This window comes from Chiloscyllium punctatum, chromosome 15 (assembly GCF_047496795.1).
Source record: "Chiloscyllium punctatum isolate Juve2018m chromosome 15, sChiPun1.3, whole genome shotgun sequence".
Lineage (NCBI taxonomy): Eukaryota > Metazoa > Chordata > Chondrichthyes > Orectolobiformes > Hemiscylliidae > Chiloscyllium > Chiloscyllium punctatum.
In genome coordinates this window covers 48,975,481-48,991,290 of record NC_092753.1, presented here as the reverse complement: position 1 = coordinate 48,991,290, position 15,810 = coordinate 48,975,481, and the positions used below count along the sequence as shown (strand labels likewise).

Sequence of the window (15,810 nt, the reverse complement as noted above, 5' to 3'; positions counted from 1 at the left end):
CAAAAAATCCATTAGGCAGTCAACACCACATTCCTGTTAGGGTAAGAATCTTGTTTACACGAGCTACCAGAGATCCTAATTTAATAATAACAGCTACAAACCAAAATGTACTCCTCTGGCTTTAAAATATTGAGATGTGAGGTGGTTGTGAAAAGTGTTCTATATGTCGCAGTCTTCTTTTTATTCATTTGCGTCAGCATTCATTGTTCATCCCTAGTTGCCCATGAGGAGCTGCCTTCTTGAACTGCTGCAGTCCATGTGCTGTAGGCTGACCACAATACCCTTCAGGAGGAAATTCCAGGATTTTGGCCCAGCAACAGTGATATATTTCCAAATCAGGATGGTGAGTGGCTTGGAGGGAAACTTGCAGATGGTGTCATTCCCATGTATCCCACATAAATGTCCTTCTGGGTGGAAGTGATTATTGGTTTGGAAGGTACTGTCTAAGGATGGTCTGCTGAATTTCTGCATTGCACTGCTGCTACTGAGCACTGGTGGTAGAGACAGTGGATGCTTGTCGTCATGATATCAGTCAGTCAGTGAGCTGCCTTGTCCTGGATGGCGTAAAGCTTGAGAGCTGCACCCATCCAGGCAAGTGCAGAATGTTCCATCACATTCCTAACATGCGCTTTGTAGATAATGGACAAGTTTTGGGGAGTCAGGAATTGAGTTACTCACTACAGTATTCAGAATATCTGACTTGCCTTGTAGCTACTGCATTTGGGTAGCAATTCCTGTTGAGTTTCTGGTCAATGGTAACTCCCAGAATGTTGGTAGTGGGGATTCAGTGATGGCAACACCACTGAATGTCAAGGAGTGGTGGTTACATTGGCTCTTCTCGGAGAAGGTCATTACCTGGAAAATTTGTGATGTGAACGCTACTTTCCACTTGTCAGTCTAAGTCTGAATATTGTCCAGATATTGTTGCATTGGAACATAGACTGCTTCAGTATCTGAGGACTCACAAATGGTGCTGAACATTGGTGAACATCCCCACTTCTGACCTTATGAAGGAGGGAAGGTCATTGATGAACCAGCTGAAGATGGCTGGGCCAAGGACACCACCCTGAGGAACTCCTGTAGAGATGTCCTGGAGCTGAGATGACTGACCTCCAACAACCACAACCATCTTCCTCTGTGCCAGTTATGACTCCAACCAGCAAAGAGTTTGCCCACTGATACCCAATGATTCTAGTTTCACTCAAGCTCCTTGATGCCACAGTTGGTTGAATGTGGCCTTAATGTCAAGGGCTGTCATTGTCTTTTCACCTCTGGAATTCAACTCTTTTGTCCATGTTTGAAACCAGTCTGTAATGCAGTGAAGGGCTGAGTGACCCTGGCAGAACACAAACTGAGCGTCAATCATCACATTACTGATGATTGAGAGTAGACTGATGGGATGGTAATTGGTTGGGTTGGATTTGTCCTGCTTTTTGTGTACTGACATATCTGGGCATTTTTATGTATCACTATATTGTATTTACATGCATTAAAACTTTTCCTCATCTAAGTCATAATCAGTATTCCCTTTAAAATTGCATCGTTGTGCACCACTCATTCTCAGTGTGAAGTCCCTTCCGAATGTTTGAGTGACCACACACATTAATTATTTGTAACAGAACAGAGTGTATGTGATACTTTTCAGTTTACAGATTACACAGCTCAGCAGGAACATTGGTCCTAATTTCTTTTCCAAAATTTGTTGCAATTTTAGAAAAAAAACAACAGAATTGTGTAGATTCTATTTCGAAAGGGAATCTAAGCAATTAATTCTGCAATTAAGCAGCCATTTATATTTAAACATAATGACTTACCTTTTGCTGCAGGAATAGTGAACAAGTTATCAGAGCCCTGAGGAAATCAGAGAGGTATTCCTCTCAAATGCATGTGTAAAAGGGAAAACTGTGAGTTTATCTATTCAAATGCAAGTTAATTTTTGAAAGCTTACAATGACTTAATTGTTGCAAAAAAACCTCTCTGCCACTAAAAATTTACAATTTACCTTATTCCATCAGAATTTGAATAATGTTGGAAGATTTTTTAAAAAAAAAGGAAAAACAAAAATCATTTTCTTCCTTCACTTTTTAATCAAATATTTGCTCCCCTATTTTTGCTTCATGCACACAATTTTGCATATTCTAACTGACATTTCCTGGTTTCGATCTTGGACACCTAACTAAGAATTCCTTGATCTGATTAATCTAAGAGACCTGCTGTTGCTTGCCCTGTTGTGTAGCTCCTAAATACCCTGCACAGGACATTATGCTGCATCAGACATCCAACACACATTTGTTTTTTGCAATTACAATACCAAAGTCAATGAACTTACTAGAAAACTTACATCTATAAAGACCTAAACTTTAGTTGAATGACATTTTTATTTGACAACACTTTTCCATTACAACAATTTGTTCAATAACAGTTTGGCAGTCATCGCCAGGAGTGAACAGTTTGGGGGCTTTTGTCCATGATTTGAACAGGTTTAGGCAGATCCAGTTTGAGATTTGGACAGATTTGAATAGATTTCGGGTACGGAAATAGCCCAGTAGATTTAAACACTTGCCGATTAACGTTCTAGATCTTTAAATAAAACATAGGTGAGACAACTTATCTAATTTCGGTTACTTGTGGTTATTAAATTAAAAATGAGAGAAATGGCTCTTAAAATTGCAAGCGGTCCCAGGTTCCGATCTCAGACGATCTATGGTATGGTTAAACCCCTCTGCTAATTTAAACCCGACACAGAGAAGCTCACCTTGCACCGTAATCTATTAAATTTCAAAAGGCAAAGAACTATCCCCGATCTCACTACTTAAAGTAAAAAGTAACAATTTCACTCTTTAAGTCCAAAAGAGAACATTAAAACAACAACTATTTACAACTCCTTTCTCTTAAACCTATCAACTTTTACCTCCCACTCCACAATACTGGTCCGATAAAAAAAACCCTGATTAAGATTTATAAAAAATAATCACATTTCAAAACCAGCCAGCTTTATTGATTCTCCTTTGGAGAATTTTCTCTGTAGATTTTGCAGTGTATTTTCCTGGGTTGTCTTTTCTTCAATCTTCTGCTGCACAACCTTTATTATGGACAGGTACCTTTCAGAGAGCTATTCAGCGAGCAGTCTGTACTTGTTGATGCTCTTTGCTGTTCGCCCACTAACTGTTTAAATGTCTGGTTTTATACCCTAAAACATCAAATCATTTCATTGGTTTGATGACATCCCAAACTGCAAAATTCAAATTTGATTGGATTTTGGTCTCTGGGGCATAATTTAAACTGATTGGCCAAATTTGAATTTATTTTTGTACCACGGCAACACACCAGCACCTCTTTTTCAACCAAATGTTAAATTTTTAAATTGTTCAGCACACTGTGCTTTCAGTCAGTCCTGGCTAGCATTCTCTCTCAAAGGTGCAGTACACACTTACACCTTCATAACAATTCATATGTAATTTATTTGGATATAGCATCAATAATCCTGTGGAAAAGCAGTTGAGAGATGGCTAAAGTTAATAGCTAGTTATATTTCTCACTGAGGCCCATTCATGTTCATGTAAATAAGCATCTGTTTTATTAAAACTTTTCTGTTGCAGAGTAATCTTAAAGTCACAGTTACTTCATTTATAGAACATAGAACATAGAAGAATACAGCGCAGTACAGGCCCTTCGGCCCTCGATGTTGCGCCGATCAAATCCCACCTAACCTACACTAACCCACTATCCTCCATATACCTATCCAATGCCCGCTTAAATACCCATAAAGAGGGAGAGTCCACCACTGCTACTGGCAGGGCATTCCATGAACTTACGACTCTACCCCCCCTTAATTTAAAGCTATGCCCCCTTGTAATAGCTGACTCCATACGTGGAAAAAGGTTCTCACTGTCAACCCTATCTAACCCCCTAATCATCTTGTACATCTCTATCAAGTCACCCCTAAACCTTCTTTTCTCCAATGAAAACAACCCCAAGTGCCTCAGCCTTTCCTCATAGGATCTTCCTACCATACCAGGCAACATCCTGGTAAACTTCCTCTGCACCCGTTCCAGTGCCTCCACATCCTTCCTATAGTATGGCGACCAAAACTGCACACAATACTCCAGATGCGGCCGCACCAGAGTCTTATACAACTGCAGCATGACCTCAGGACTCCGGAACTCAATTCCTCTACCAATAAAAGCCAGTACGCCATATTTGGCAATTTATAATATTGTTCTTAATTATGATATTTAAAATGTTATTGGTTTAATTATTAAACTATTGATTATACTGATTCAAAATTTATACACCACCATTATCTGCTGGTTAGCTCTTATGTAGAACCTCAGATGCAAATTTGCAAGGAAAGACTTTGTAAAATTGTATTATTGCAACATTTTTTTTCTTGTATTTTCATTGCGTGAATGCTGATATGAAAAGAAGCCATTATAGCCTATTTTCATGATATACTCCTCAAAAACCCAGCAAAACAAAACAAAACTGGTTGGAAACAATCAGCTGTTCCTGTCAGAATAGTGACAGTCCTTATGAAAATCCTTCTCATAGAATACAGGGAGAACTAGCCATTTGGATACAGAACTGGCTCAAAAGGTAGAAGACAAAGGGGTGGGTGGTGGAGGGTTGTTTTTCAGACTGGAAGCCTGTGACCAGTGGAGTGCCACAAGGATCGGTGCCACAAAGGGTCCTCTACTTTTTGTCATTTACATAAATGATTTGGATGCGAGCATAAGAGATACAGTTAGTAAGTTTGCAGATGACACCAAAATTGGTGGTGTAGTGGACTGCGAAGAGGGTTACCTCAAATTACAACAGGATCTTGACCAGATGGGCGAATGGGCTGAGAGGTGGCAGAGGGAGTTTAATTCAGATAGATGAGAGGTGCTGCATTTTGGGAGAGCAAGTCTTAGTAGGACCTTAATGGTAAGGTCCTAGGGAGTGTTGCTGAACAAAGAGGCCTTGGAGTGCAGGCTCATAGCTCCTTGAAAGTGGAGTCGCAGGTAGATAGGATAGTGAAGGCGGCATTTGGTGTGCTTTCCTTTATTGGTCAGAGTATTGAGTACAGGAGTTGGGAGGTCATGTTGCGGCTGTACAGGACATTGGTTAGGCTGCTGTTGGAACATTGCGAAAATTCTGGTCTCCTTTCTATTGGAAAGATGTTGTGAAACTTGAAAGGGTTCAGAAAAGATTTACAAGGATGTTGCCAGGGTTGGAGGATCTGAGTTATAGGGAGAGGCTGAACAGGCTGGGGCTGTTTTCCCTGGAATGTTGGAGGCTGAGAGGTGACCTTATAGAGGTTTACAAAATTATGAGGCGCATGGATAGGATAAATAGACAAAGTCTTTTCCCTGGGGGTGGGGAGTCCAGAACTAGAGGGCAGAGGTTTAGGGTGAGAGGGGAAAGATATAAAAAAGACCTACGGGGCAACTTTTTCACGCAGAGGGTGGTACGTGTATGGAATGAGCTGCCAGAGGATGTGGTGGAGGCTGGCACAATTGCAACATTTAAGAGGCATTTGGATGGGTTTGGAGGTATAAAGGCCGGGTGCTGGCAGGTGGGATTAGATTCGGTTGGGATATCTGGTCGGCACGGCCGGGTTGAACCGAAATGTCTGTTTCCATGCTGTACATCTCTATGACTCTATATTACGCGATTTCAAACCATCGGAAAGGCATAAGTAATCAACCTATTTGGCCACCTAATTTTCCCAGCAACTGCTTACTTTCTCTTGCTTCATAGTTGTTGCTGCTTATTATTCAAGCTTACACAAAAGTAGAACACTTTCACGTGCACTGTGAGTATCATATTAAGATAGCGCTAGTCCCCTGCTTTTTCTCCATATCTATGCACGCCACTTCAATCCAGATAATCATCCAATACAGATTTGAATGCCTCGACTGAATTTGGCTCCATCGATTTCTAGGATGTTCATTCCATACCCTAACAACTCACTGTGTGAAAAAGATATTTCTCACATCAATCTGCTTCTTCTACTCATCACTTTAAAATCTATGCCTTCTTGATCATCTTCTTTGATGAGCAGGAACAGCCCTCCCTATCAACTCTGTCCAGACTACTCTCAACTTTGAAAATCTCTATCAAAATGTCCAATGAGGGTCAACTCAGCTTCTGCAATCTATCCTTATAACTGAGGCTTCTCATTCTTGGATCCATTCTTGTAAATCACTTCTGCAGTCTCTTCAATGTATTTACATCTTTCTAGAATGGTGGCACCCACAACTGTGCACAATATTATAGCTTAGGCCTAACAAGTTCAACATTTCATCCCTGCTCTTGTACTTTATGCCCTATTAATAAAGCCAAGAACACTCTTCACTTCATTAACTACTCACTCTACCTGCCCTGTGCACATTGACACCCAAAATCCTCTGCTCCTGCACTCCATTAAGAATTATACCACTATTTTATATTGTCTTTCTGTGTTCTTCCAACTGAAGTATCACTTTTCACTGTATCTCAGTACAAGTAACAACAATAAATCAAATAGAAACAAAATTTTGCCAATGGTAGATCAATACTCCCAATGTTACCCTTTCCACCCATTTTGGATACTATTCGCACTTACTGAAATACAATGAGTAATCAATCATTTCAAGGAAAAAGTTCACCACAACAGCCACTATAAGAGTGATGACAACCGATGTAGAAAAAAAAATCAAATTAATAATATGTATATGATACCAGCATTCCGTATCATGCAAATATGACAATTCTGAAAAGTTAAAGCACAAGTGTGAGCTTTCCACAGCAATACTAAATAACAATTTACTACCTGGTGTGGCATATTGCAGTATTGCCAAGGATTTCCCTCCAGGAGCAGCACACAAATCCAGCACTCGCTCTCCATCCTGGACATCCAACGCAAGGACAGGAACTAAGGAAGCTGCATTTAAGAGGTAGTACTCCTTCAGCCTTTCAGTCTGATGTTGGAGTCTGGGAAATCGGCACTGGACATTGCTGATGTAACATCTTAAAGAATGCTGGGTAAAAGGTGAAACATCTAATAGGAAATTGTAGTATCCCTGAGACTGAAGATACTCTTCAAATGTCACACACTGACTGAACTTGTTCACAAGCACAGCATATTGCCAGTTGGAAGGAAGCAGCAGCACTTCTCTAAAAGATGGTCAAACAAAAAGAGAGTAAATGTAAACTGAAATAGCATTTCTTTAGTGAAGAGGGGGGATATTAGGGAAAGCAGCAAAATATTTGAACTTTCATCTTAAATATCTCTACAGAAATTACTCATATCCATATATCTAGTACCCTTCAGCTGGAGAATAATTAAAACATAATTACACAAGATTATACAGTGTTGTACTTTACACTAAATGCATACTGAAATGTATACTTTTGAAATGAGTTGAAAGGGCTCTTGTGGTACAGTGGTTATGTCCTGTGGGTGATGGGGTGAGGGAGTAGAATATGGAATACATTTACCATGTCTGGATGGACTAACCACTGGTTGGTCTTATTGCTGACCGTTCTGATCAGCAGAAAGTAGAATGTCTGCATTGGGTTGAGGGTATCTCACGATTAGAAAGCAGGTATTGCCCAATTTAACATTTTGACTTTGCTACCAAACAAAAACTAACGCTCGCTAAGCTCATTCAAAAGAGATTTGATGAAGCAGCTACATTCACAGTCAAATATCATGTATTAGGATCAGATCCCATTAACTTGCAACAGAGCACAACACTATATTTCTGACAGAGAGACCATTCTTTCATAAGACTAGCATCCACCAAATTGAGTGTCTCAACAATGTAAACATTTCATGCTCTGACATAGGAGTTTTTGATCCTACCGTCATGAAAGGCAAAATGAGAAACTATGGAAATTACCTCTTTCATTACCTGACTTTGTCCCATAATTCTCCAAGTTCTTGTCCATATTTTTCATCAAAATGTTCCAAAACAGGTTTGCAAATTTGTTTCTGAGGTTTCAATCTGGTATGAGACTTCTTGTTTATCTAAAAATGCAAACAAAATTCAAAACATTAATTGCGTCTGGTTGCTCACTATGAACCTAAATTTTAAATGATGATGATGATTCCCTACAGTTTGGAAACAGGCCCTTCAGCCCAACAAGTCCATAGCGACTTTCCAAAGAGTAACCCACCCAGATCCATTCCCTATATTCACCCCTGACTATGGGCAATTTGACATGACCAATTAAACTAACCTGCACATCTTTGGATTGTGGGAGGAAACTGGAGCACCCGGAGGAAACCCACACAGACGCAGGGAGAATGTGCAAACTCTGCACAGTGAGACACCCAAGGCAGGAAGCAAACCTGGGTCCCTGGTGCTGTGAGGCAGCAGTGCTAACCACTGTCATCTCCTTTGCACATGTTAATTTGCTACATGGAAAGTAACCAATGTTAGGAAACATGCTTCAAAGATGCTCAAATGTTGCTCATGTACAGCATAGATGTAGTTCATATTAAAATAGCAGTGAAAGCGACTCAATTACTGATTCCTGAAACGTCGATTCTCCTGCTCCTCGGATGCTGCCTGGCCTGCTGTGTTTGTCCAGCACCACATTTTTCAATGCAACTCAAGGTCTGTCTTGTAATTGCCATCCAGCATTTATTTGGGGTTGGAAGAACAGGGAAGAGATGAGGCAAGGATAAATTGCTGATAAGAAATACCAATTGGCTAAAGGGTTGCTCAATAAACCCCAGTATGTAATACACCTTCAGAAGAAAGGGAGGGAATATGTTCATGAACTACAAACTCAAGAGTTATTTAATGTTTGCATAACACTTGTTCACTTCGAAATACATTGCAATGTTTGAACATCATTCAATCATTCTCGTAAATTTGAAACAAAGATTCTGAAATTTATTACTTATATAAAAGCTACTCTATATTAAAGTATTTCCTCAAAACCAAATCTATTTCATTAACTGAGTTTAAATATTGGACTTAAGCTGCGTTGGGGTGGGGGGTTAAATATTACCAAAAAATAGCTAAAAAAGGTGAGTGCGCCCAGCTTCTAATTTTTCAAAATATTGCGTGCAATCCACGAGAATGGTTTGTCTGAAATGCAACCCATGCATATTTTGCACCTAAAATTAACAGGTACTTGTGCTCTTGTTAGTTTCGCCTTTGATCATTTCAGGAATACATTCAATTCAAATTAAAACATTTGAATGTTTCAAGTGAGAAGTTTTCCATGATGGTTTCGGAAAAGAAAACACAAGTAAAAACTGCAGACGCAGTTCAAATCGATCATGTTTGTGCCCTCCCTGCTCTTCCTACAGAAATAGGTTAACACAAACAGGCTCTACATTACAAAATGACTAGTTTTGTGGAACTGATATCCTAGATTGCCTGACAAATGAAGACTCCCTCTAAAAATATCAAAGGTTTAAGAATACAGCTAAGTGCTGTCTCAGTTTATTTGCGCTTTACTATACTTTATTTGAAGAGTGAGGCTAATGATGAACTCTAATAGACAGTCATATCGAATGTGGCTCTGTGAAGGTTAATAAGTCTTATTGCCCTTCTATCTGAAATTAATCTTGAACTAATGTACATTGATAAAAGTTTTCAGGATGGCCATTCATCACTAAATTTTGTGCCTACGTTACACATCTCTCAGAACACTTTTTCAGTCGTTTTAGATATCTTGCTGGTCAGGTGAGTCCAATGAAACATTCTTTTAATAATGGTTTTAATCCAGTTATATTCGTGGTCTTCCTTTCTAATCTGAAACAAAAACAGAAATTGTTGGAGAAGTTAACTCTGATTTCTCTCCACGGAGGCTTCCAGACCTGCTGAATTTATCCAGCAATTTCAGTCTTTGCTTCAGATGAGAGAGGAAGTCCATGAATCTAACCAGTTTACAACCATTAATAAAATTACAGAAAAAAAAAAGAAAATGCTGGGAAAGTTGACTTTGATTTCTCTCCTGGATTAGTGGTGCTGGAAGAACACAGCAGTTCAGGCAGCATCCAAGGAGCAGCGCTGCTTCCTGGATGCTGCCTGAACTGCTGTGCTCTTCCAACACCACTCTAATCCAGAATCTGGTTTCCAGCATCTGCAGTCATTGTTTTTACCTCTTTGATTTCTCTCCACAGAGGCTGCCAGACCTGCTGAGTTTATCCAGCAGTTTCAGTCTTTGTGTACTTTTAAAAATGATTTTAACCTGATTATATTCATGGGTTCCCTCTCTAAGACACAATTATTCCTGTTATAGTTTATTCTCCATCAGCTCTGCTCAGGGATGATGCCATTCAATTCTCTGAACTTACTTCATTCCACGTTTCAATCTCTCACAGTTAAATCATTATATTTCCATGTCCAGCCTGTCGTTTCTTTGATTTAATTGGATGATTATTATATTGCTCACGTTCTCTCTTTCCCAATTTCCTTTTTATTGATGGGTAGCTTCACCCCCTTGTACTTTCTGCAACTCTGAACAGCCCAGGGCCCAGACTCACCCGCTCCCGAGGCCTGTGTCCCGGGGACTCGGTGACAGACACACACTTCAGGCGAGACAGGAACACACCACAGCCGAGCCCACAGATGCAGCAGGAAGACACGGCGGCGGCGGCTCCAGCGACACTGCCGGTTACTGCTGCTCGAAACATGGCGGCGATCGAGCCCCAACCCCCCCGAACTCGGGCCGCGCCCCCAAACCTCGCCCCCGAACTCTGGCCACGCCCCCAACCTCGCCCCCGAACTCGGGACACGCCCCCAACCTCGCCCCCGAACTCGGGACACGCCCCCCGAACTCGGGCCACGCCCCCAACCTCGCCCCCGAACTCGGGCCACGCCCCCCAACTTCGCCCCCGAACTCGGGCCCCGCCCCCTAAAACCTGGGCCCCGCCCGACTCTGGGCCCCGCCCCCTCGAAGCCGGCTCCCGAACCTGGAGAAGTCTGTGATCTTCTCTGTTGCTCTTGGCTGTCAAATTGATCGTCTTGTTGCTGGTTGCGATCAGTCAGTATCATTGGACAATAAGCGTCAGCGTTTTCCTCCTTGGGTTTGGGTTTCTGTTCTTTTGCAATGTAACTCCATGGTCAGTTAATGACTTAATTCGACCTGGACTCAATGTGTATCTTGGAAAGCTTTGCTAGTATCTAGTTACTTGTGAATGGATTTCTGAGTCTTATTCTCTGGTGATTTGATTTGATTTGATTTGATTTATTGTAGTCACATGTATCTGATTACAGTGAAGTGCTTTGTTTTGCGAGCAGTACAGGCAGATCATAACAAACAAGGACATACTGATCATAGGGTACTTAAAGTGAGGTATACAAGGTTATGGCTGCACAGGATGTGTGCAAAGCAAGATCAACATTAGCAACATGACTCAGCAAGATGGCGGTGACTCTGTAGTACTGCTGTGGACGGCTCTGCCTAACAGCCAAGGCATACTAGTGGTTTTTGCCATCCTTGGCCAACTTATGTGGTGGAATTATCAATTTAAAACCTTACAGAATACATTTGTTAATATTTGGGAGTGGGAAGGGTGCCAAAGGGAAAAGGAGCGAGCAAACAGCAACAGGGAGGACACTCCCCTGCAGCACCAAACGTATCAGAGACAGCATAACAGCAGCCTCTCCTGAACACCCCAGGGACCTGACAGACTCACTTGAATTAGCTGCAGCGATGGTGAGTCTTACTTTGAAAGATGGGGCTGCGATTGAGGAGATGCAGGGGGAGATTCATGCCAAGGTCCAACCTATCACATCCATGCTGCAGAAGCATGAGCAGAAGATCCAGGGCCTCAGGGAGTGACTGGAGTGGAGTGGAGGGTCGAACTAAGGCTTTGGAAGCTGCGATGGAGTCCTCATCCAGTCGGATCCAGGTGCTGGAGTGAGAAGTGCAGGCCTTGTGAGACCATATTGACAACCTTGAAAATCAAGGCTCGAGGAAGTTGAGCAGCTAGTCAGCTTCTTTGAAAGTTGGCTGCTGAAGTTTTTGTGTCTTCATATCGAGTCCAGCAAGCTGCAGATTGAAAGGGCTTATCGCATTACAGTGCACAGGTCAGGGCTGGTGCAGCACCCTCTCCTGGCCCTAGTGCACTTCCACTCACACAAGGACAAGCAAAAAGTAATAAAAGCTTCTAGATTACAGGGAAATGATCCGCAGGCACTGCTGTACAAGGGGGTCAAAAATCATGTTTTTCCAGGATTTCTCGGCAGCTTTAATTTGAAAGAGGAAGTCCTTCGATGAAGTTAAAAAGAGGCTCAGGAAGCTGGGCATCCAATACTCCATGAGATACCCGGCAGTGCTCTGTTTCAGCCATGAGGACTCAGTTTATACATTTGACTCAGTGGATAAAGCTAAAAACTTTGTAGACACTTTAAAATAGACAGACTGGCCTGAAGAATATGGTTAATGTTCGTTCTCTTTTCCTTCTTTCCCCATGTTTCCCTTCCTTTTTTTTATTCCTTTCTTTCTCTCTAATAATTTCTTTATTGGAAAGGGGGAAAGAAACTTGGAATAAGTTATACATTTTTTTATATAACTGGATTTTATAATGGGAAATTTTGTGGATGTTATATGTTGTCTCCCCTTTTTTTAATGTTTGTTCTGTTTCTCTTTTAGTCACACGTAGGGGTGGCATGAAGCCGGGGATGGGTGGAGTGCACATCCTGACTTTTTCTTTTTTTCTATTGTTTTAAGGATTATCTCTTTTTTTTCTGGCCTAAGGCTGGGGCACAGTCTGAGTTTGAAGGAGGGGATGGGTAGGGTGAGTGCCCCCTATGAGCAGGGGGAAGAGTCTTCCATTCAAGGTTTTATACTTGGTTTTCTTTGTAGTTTTTGGTAGTACTAGTTGTTTGTAGTTATGATAGAGTAGTTTTTGTATACATAATTCTTCGACTCTATGAGTCTTTATTTACTTGTGCTCGGCGCTTTATAAGCAGGGCTCTCCCTCCCAGGGGTTCAAGGGTCTCTGAAAAGGGATATGGCTAAGTATCTTATTACATTGTGCACCTGGAAAATCAAGGGAAGTCATTCACCTGTTAAAAGGAAAAAACATGCTTTCTTGCCTTAAGAAGTTACAACAGGGGAGAGGGGGGGGTTTGATCAGGTATTCTTTTCATCGTTTACTACTAACAGATCAGGTATTCTTTTCATCGTTTACTACTAACAGTAGGGGAGTGGCAGTACTTATCCAGAAAAATCTTCTGTTCACATTATTAGAGCAGGTGAAAGATAAGCAGGGACGGTTTGTGATACTTAAAGCCGGATGGACTTCTTGCTGTGCCTGAGTTGATAGTCAAGAATTCCTGAAACTCCTTCAAAAGGTATTACACAAATTTGGAATGCTTAAGGAGAAAAGTGTCCAAATGCTAGTGCTGCAAACCTAGCTCCTCACTCTTAGCCTTAACTTCCAAATATACCGTTACGCAGAGATACATGGGGAGTAATATGGCATTTTATATTTCTACTGTCCTGTGGCGCATCCCCTCAAATTTTTAATTACTGCTTTCTCTAAACTGAGTTCCTTTGGAACATGGCACATTATTATAGAGGGGGTGGGGGTGGGGGGTTAATTGTCTTTTGGATCCGACAGTGGGCAGAATGCCTAATGGGTCCCCAACTATTTCTTCACAGGTCAAGCAGGTGCTGACTTATGTGAAGGTTGGGACTGGTGGATATTTGGAGATGTCTTCACCCTCCCAGCAGGGACTTCACCTTTTTTTTTCAAACCCATATAAATGTCACATGAGGACTGAACTCTTTCTGGCTCCCTCAGTCCTTCTGGATTGGATTGTGGGTTGCAAAAATGGGAACATATCTATCTCTGCGTGACGGTATATTCGGAAGTTAAGGCCAAGAGTGAGGAGCGAGGTTTGCAGCACTGGCATTTGGACACTTTTCTCCTTAAGGATTCCAAATTTGTGGAATACTTTTTGAAGGAGTTTCAGGAATTCTTGACTATCAACTCAGGCACGGCTAGTAGTCCATCTATGCCATACGAGACTGCTAAGACCTTTACTATGCAATTAGCTGTTTCCAATTTGGCTAGCCAGAAATGACAGAAGGAGGAACAGCAGCGTCTAGTTGAGATGTGGTTGAAAGCCGCGGAGGTGGCACGTTTTGCATAGCCTTTGGTGACTAAGCTACAGCGGATCACAGCCCTCTGGGCTGCCTTGAATTCAATACTGACACAAAACCCAAAGAACGAACTTGCTTTTGCTAGACAAAGGCTGTTCAAATATGGGGATAGGCCAGGGGAATATTTAGCGTACCTGACTAGGAAAATGCGTGCTCCCCAATCCATTACTGCAATTAGAAACAGTGCTGGGGTTCTTATGTATGATGCTATAAAGATTAATGAGGCTTTTCGGAGTTTTTACTCTGAATTGTATTGTTCTGAAGGTTGCGAGGACAGGAGGGCTAAAATAGAGGCCTTTTTTTATGAACCTGGACCTCCCAGGGGTAACCTTGGAACAGGCCTCTCTCCTTAATGCCCCCTTGACAGTTCAGGAAATACAGGAGGCAACTTCCCAACTTCAGAGTGGGAAAGCTCCTGGTCCTGATGGTCTCCTGGGTGAGTTTTATAAGAAGTTTGTAGGGATTCTGTCAGGGCTGATGTTGGAGATGTACAATTACTCATATACGCATGCATGCTTACTACCATCTCTGAGAGAAGCTAATGTTTCCTTAATTCTTAAGAAGATTGTGCTTCATACTGGCCCATCTCTTTATTAAATTCTGACTTCAAGATTTTCTCTAAGATCCTGGACAGTTATGGACCACTGCTGGAACCCCATTGTCATTAGTACAGTCAGGGCTTGGAGGGCGATGTGTCAGAATGAGGGTTGTTTATCCAAGACTTCGCCACTTACACCTATAGTTAGCATGCCAGGGTTCCTACCAGGGATGGTGGACTCAGGGTTCAAACTATGGGCAGCGAGAGGAGTTACTAGTTTGGGAGACTTGTTTGAGGGGGAGGTTTTGATGTCTCTTGAGCAACTGAGCCACAAATACGGGTTGTCCAGCAGAGACCTTTTCCATTTTTTTCAGGTTAGGGATTTCATCCAGAAGAAGACTACGTTTCTCACTAAGCCCTGTAAGCCCGATACAGAGAGGTTGTTGTTACGTTCCACAAGCACCCTTTCGGCTAGTGCCCTCTATTGCCTGCTGGGTGGCAGGGCCTGGCAGGATATTAACCGGTTATGTGAGGTCTGGGAGCAAGAGCTGGGAGTAGAGATCTCTTCTGAAATATGGGAGAACATAATGGAGAATGCTCGAAAGATCTCGATCTGTAATAGGGCATGTGCTACGCAGTTAAAAGTTCTGCACAGGGCTCATCTGGCACTGGACCATCTGGTGAAGTTTAAAAAAGGAGTATCTTCAATGTGCCCCAAATGTAAAATAAGTGTAGGTACTCTTACCCATTGCTTCATGTTTAATGGAGTGCTATGGCAGGAGAGATAGGGAGGATATTGAAGATTGAAGTCAAAGTAGACCCGATATCTCCTCTTAGGTGTACCAAATTTACCATCTTCAGACAGGCATGGGAAGAAATTATTTAATATTCTTGCATACTGTGCATAGAAGAATATTCTGATGAACTGGGTGTCTGAGAACCTGCTGGGCTTGCTGGGATGGAAGAAATTAATTATGGAGCATATTCCCTTGGACTTTTTTTACAACATGGTGCACCACACAACAGACCATTTTTATAAGACATAGCAGCCCGACTTGAATTATTTGGATATAGATTTGTCAGCAATCTTAACTAGGGCATTTGTTTAATCAGGATGATTAGGGTTGTCAAACCCTGGGCCCTGGAGGGGGGGCCTGCTGAGTTAA

At 41.8% G+C, this 15,810-nt stretch overlaps 1 protein-coding gene across 6 annotated transcripts in view; it reads right to left on the bottom strand.

Moving 5' to 3' along the window:
• nsun3 (NOP2/Sun RNA methyltransferase 3) overlaps positions 1–10,653 on the bottom strand; it is a 31,895-nt gene extending 21,242 nt beyond the window's left edge. For all 6 annotated transcript variants that reach the window (XR_011962539.1, XM_072585074.1, XM_072585076.1 and 3 more), the window contains exons 1-3: positions 10,475–10,653; positions 7,881–7,996; positions 6,797–7,140 (exon numbers count right to left, since the gene is read on the bottom strand). Coding sequence is in view for 5 of the 6 variants with exons in the window: in XM_072585074.1 (XP_072441175.1) it covers positions 6,797–7,140; positions 7,881–7,996; positions 10,475–10,624 (610 nt within the window). In the remaining variant the exon portion in view is untranslated. The remainder of the gene's footprint in view (positions 1–6,796; positions 7,141–7,880; positions 7,997–10,474) is intronic.
• Between the last annotated feature and the right edge of the window lie 5,157 nt (positions 10,654–15,810).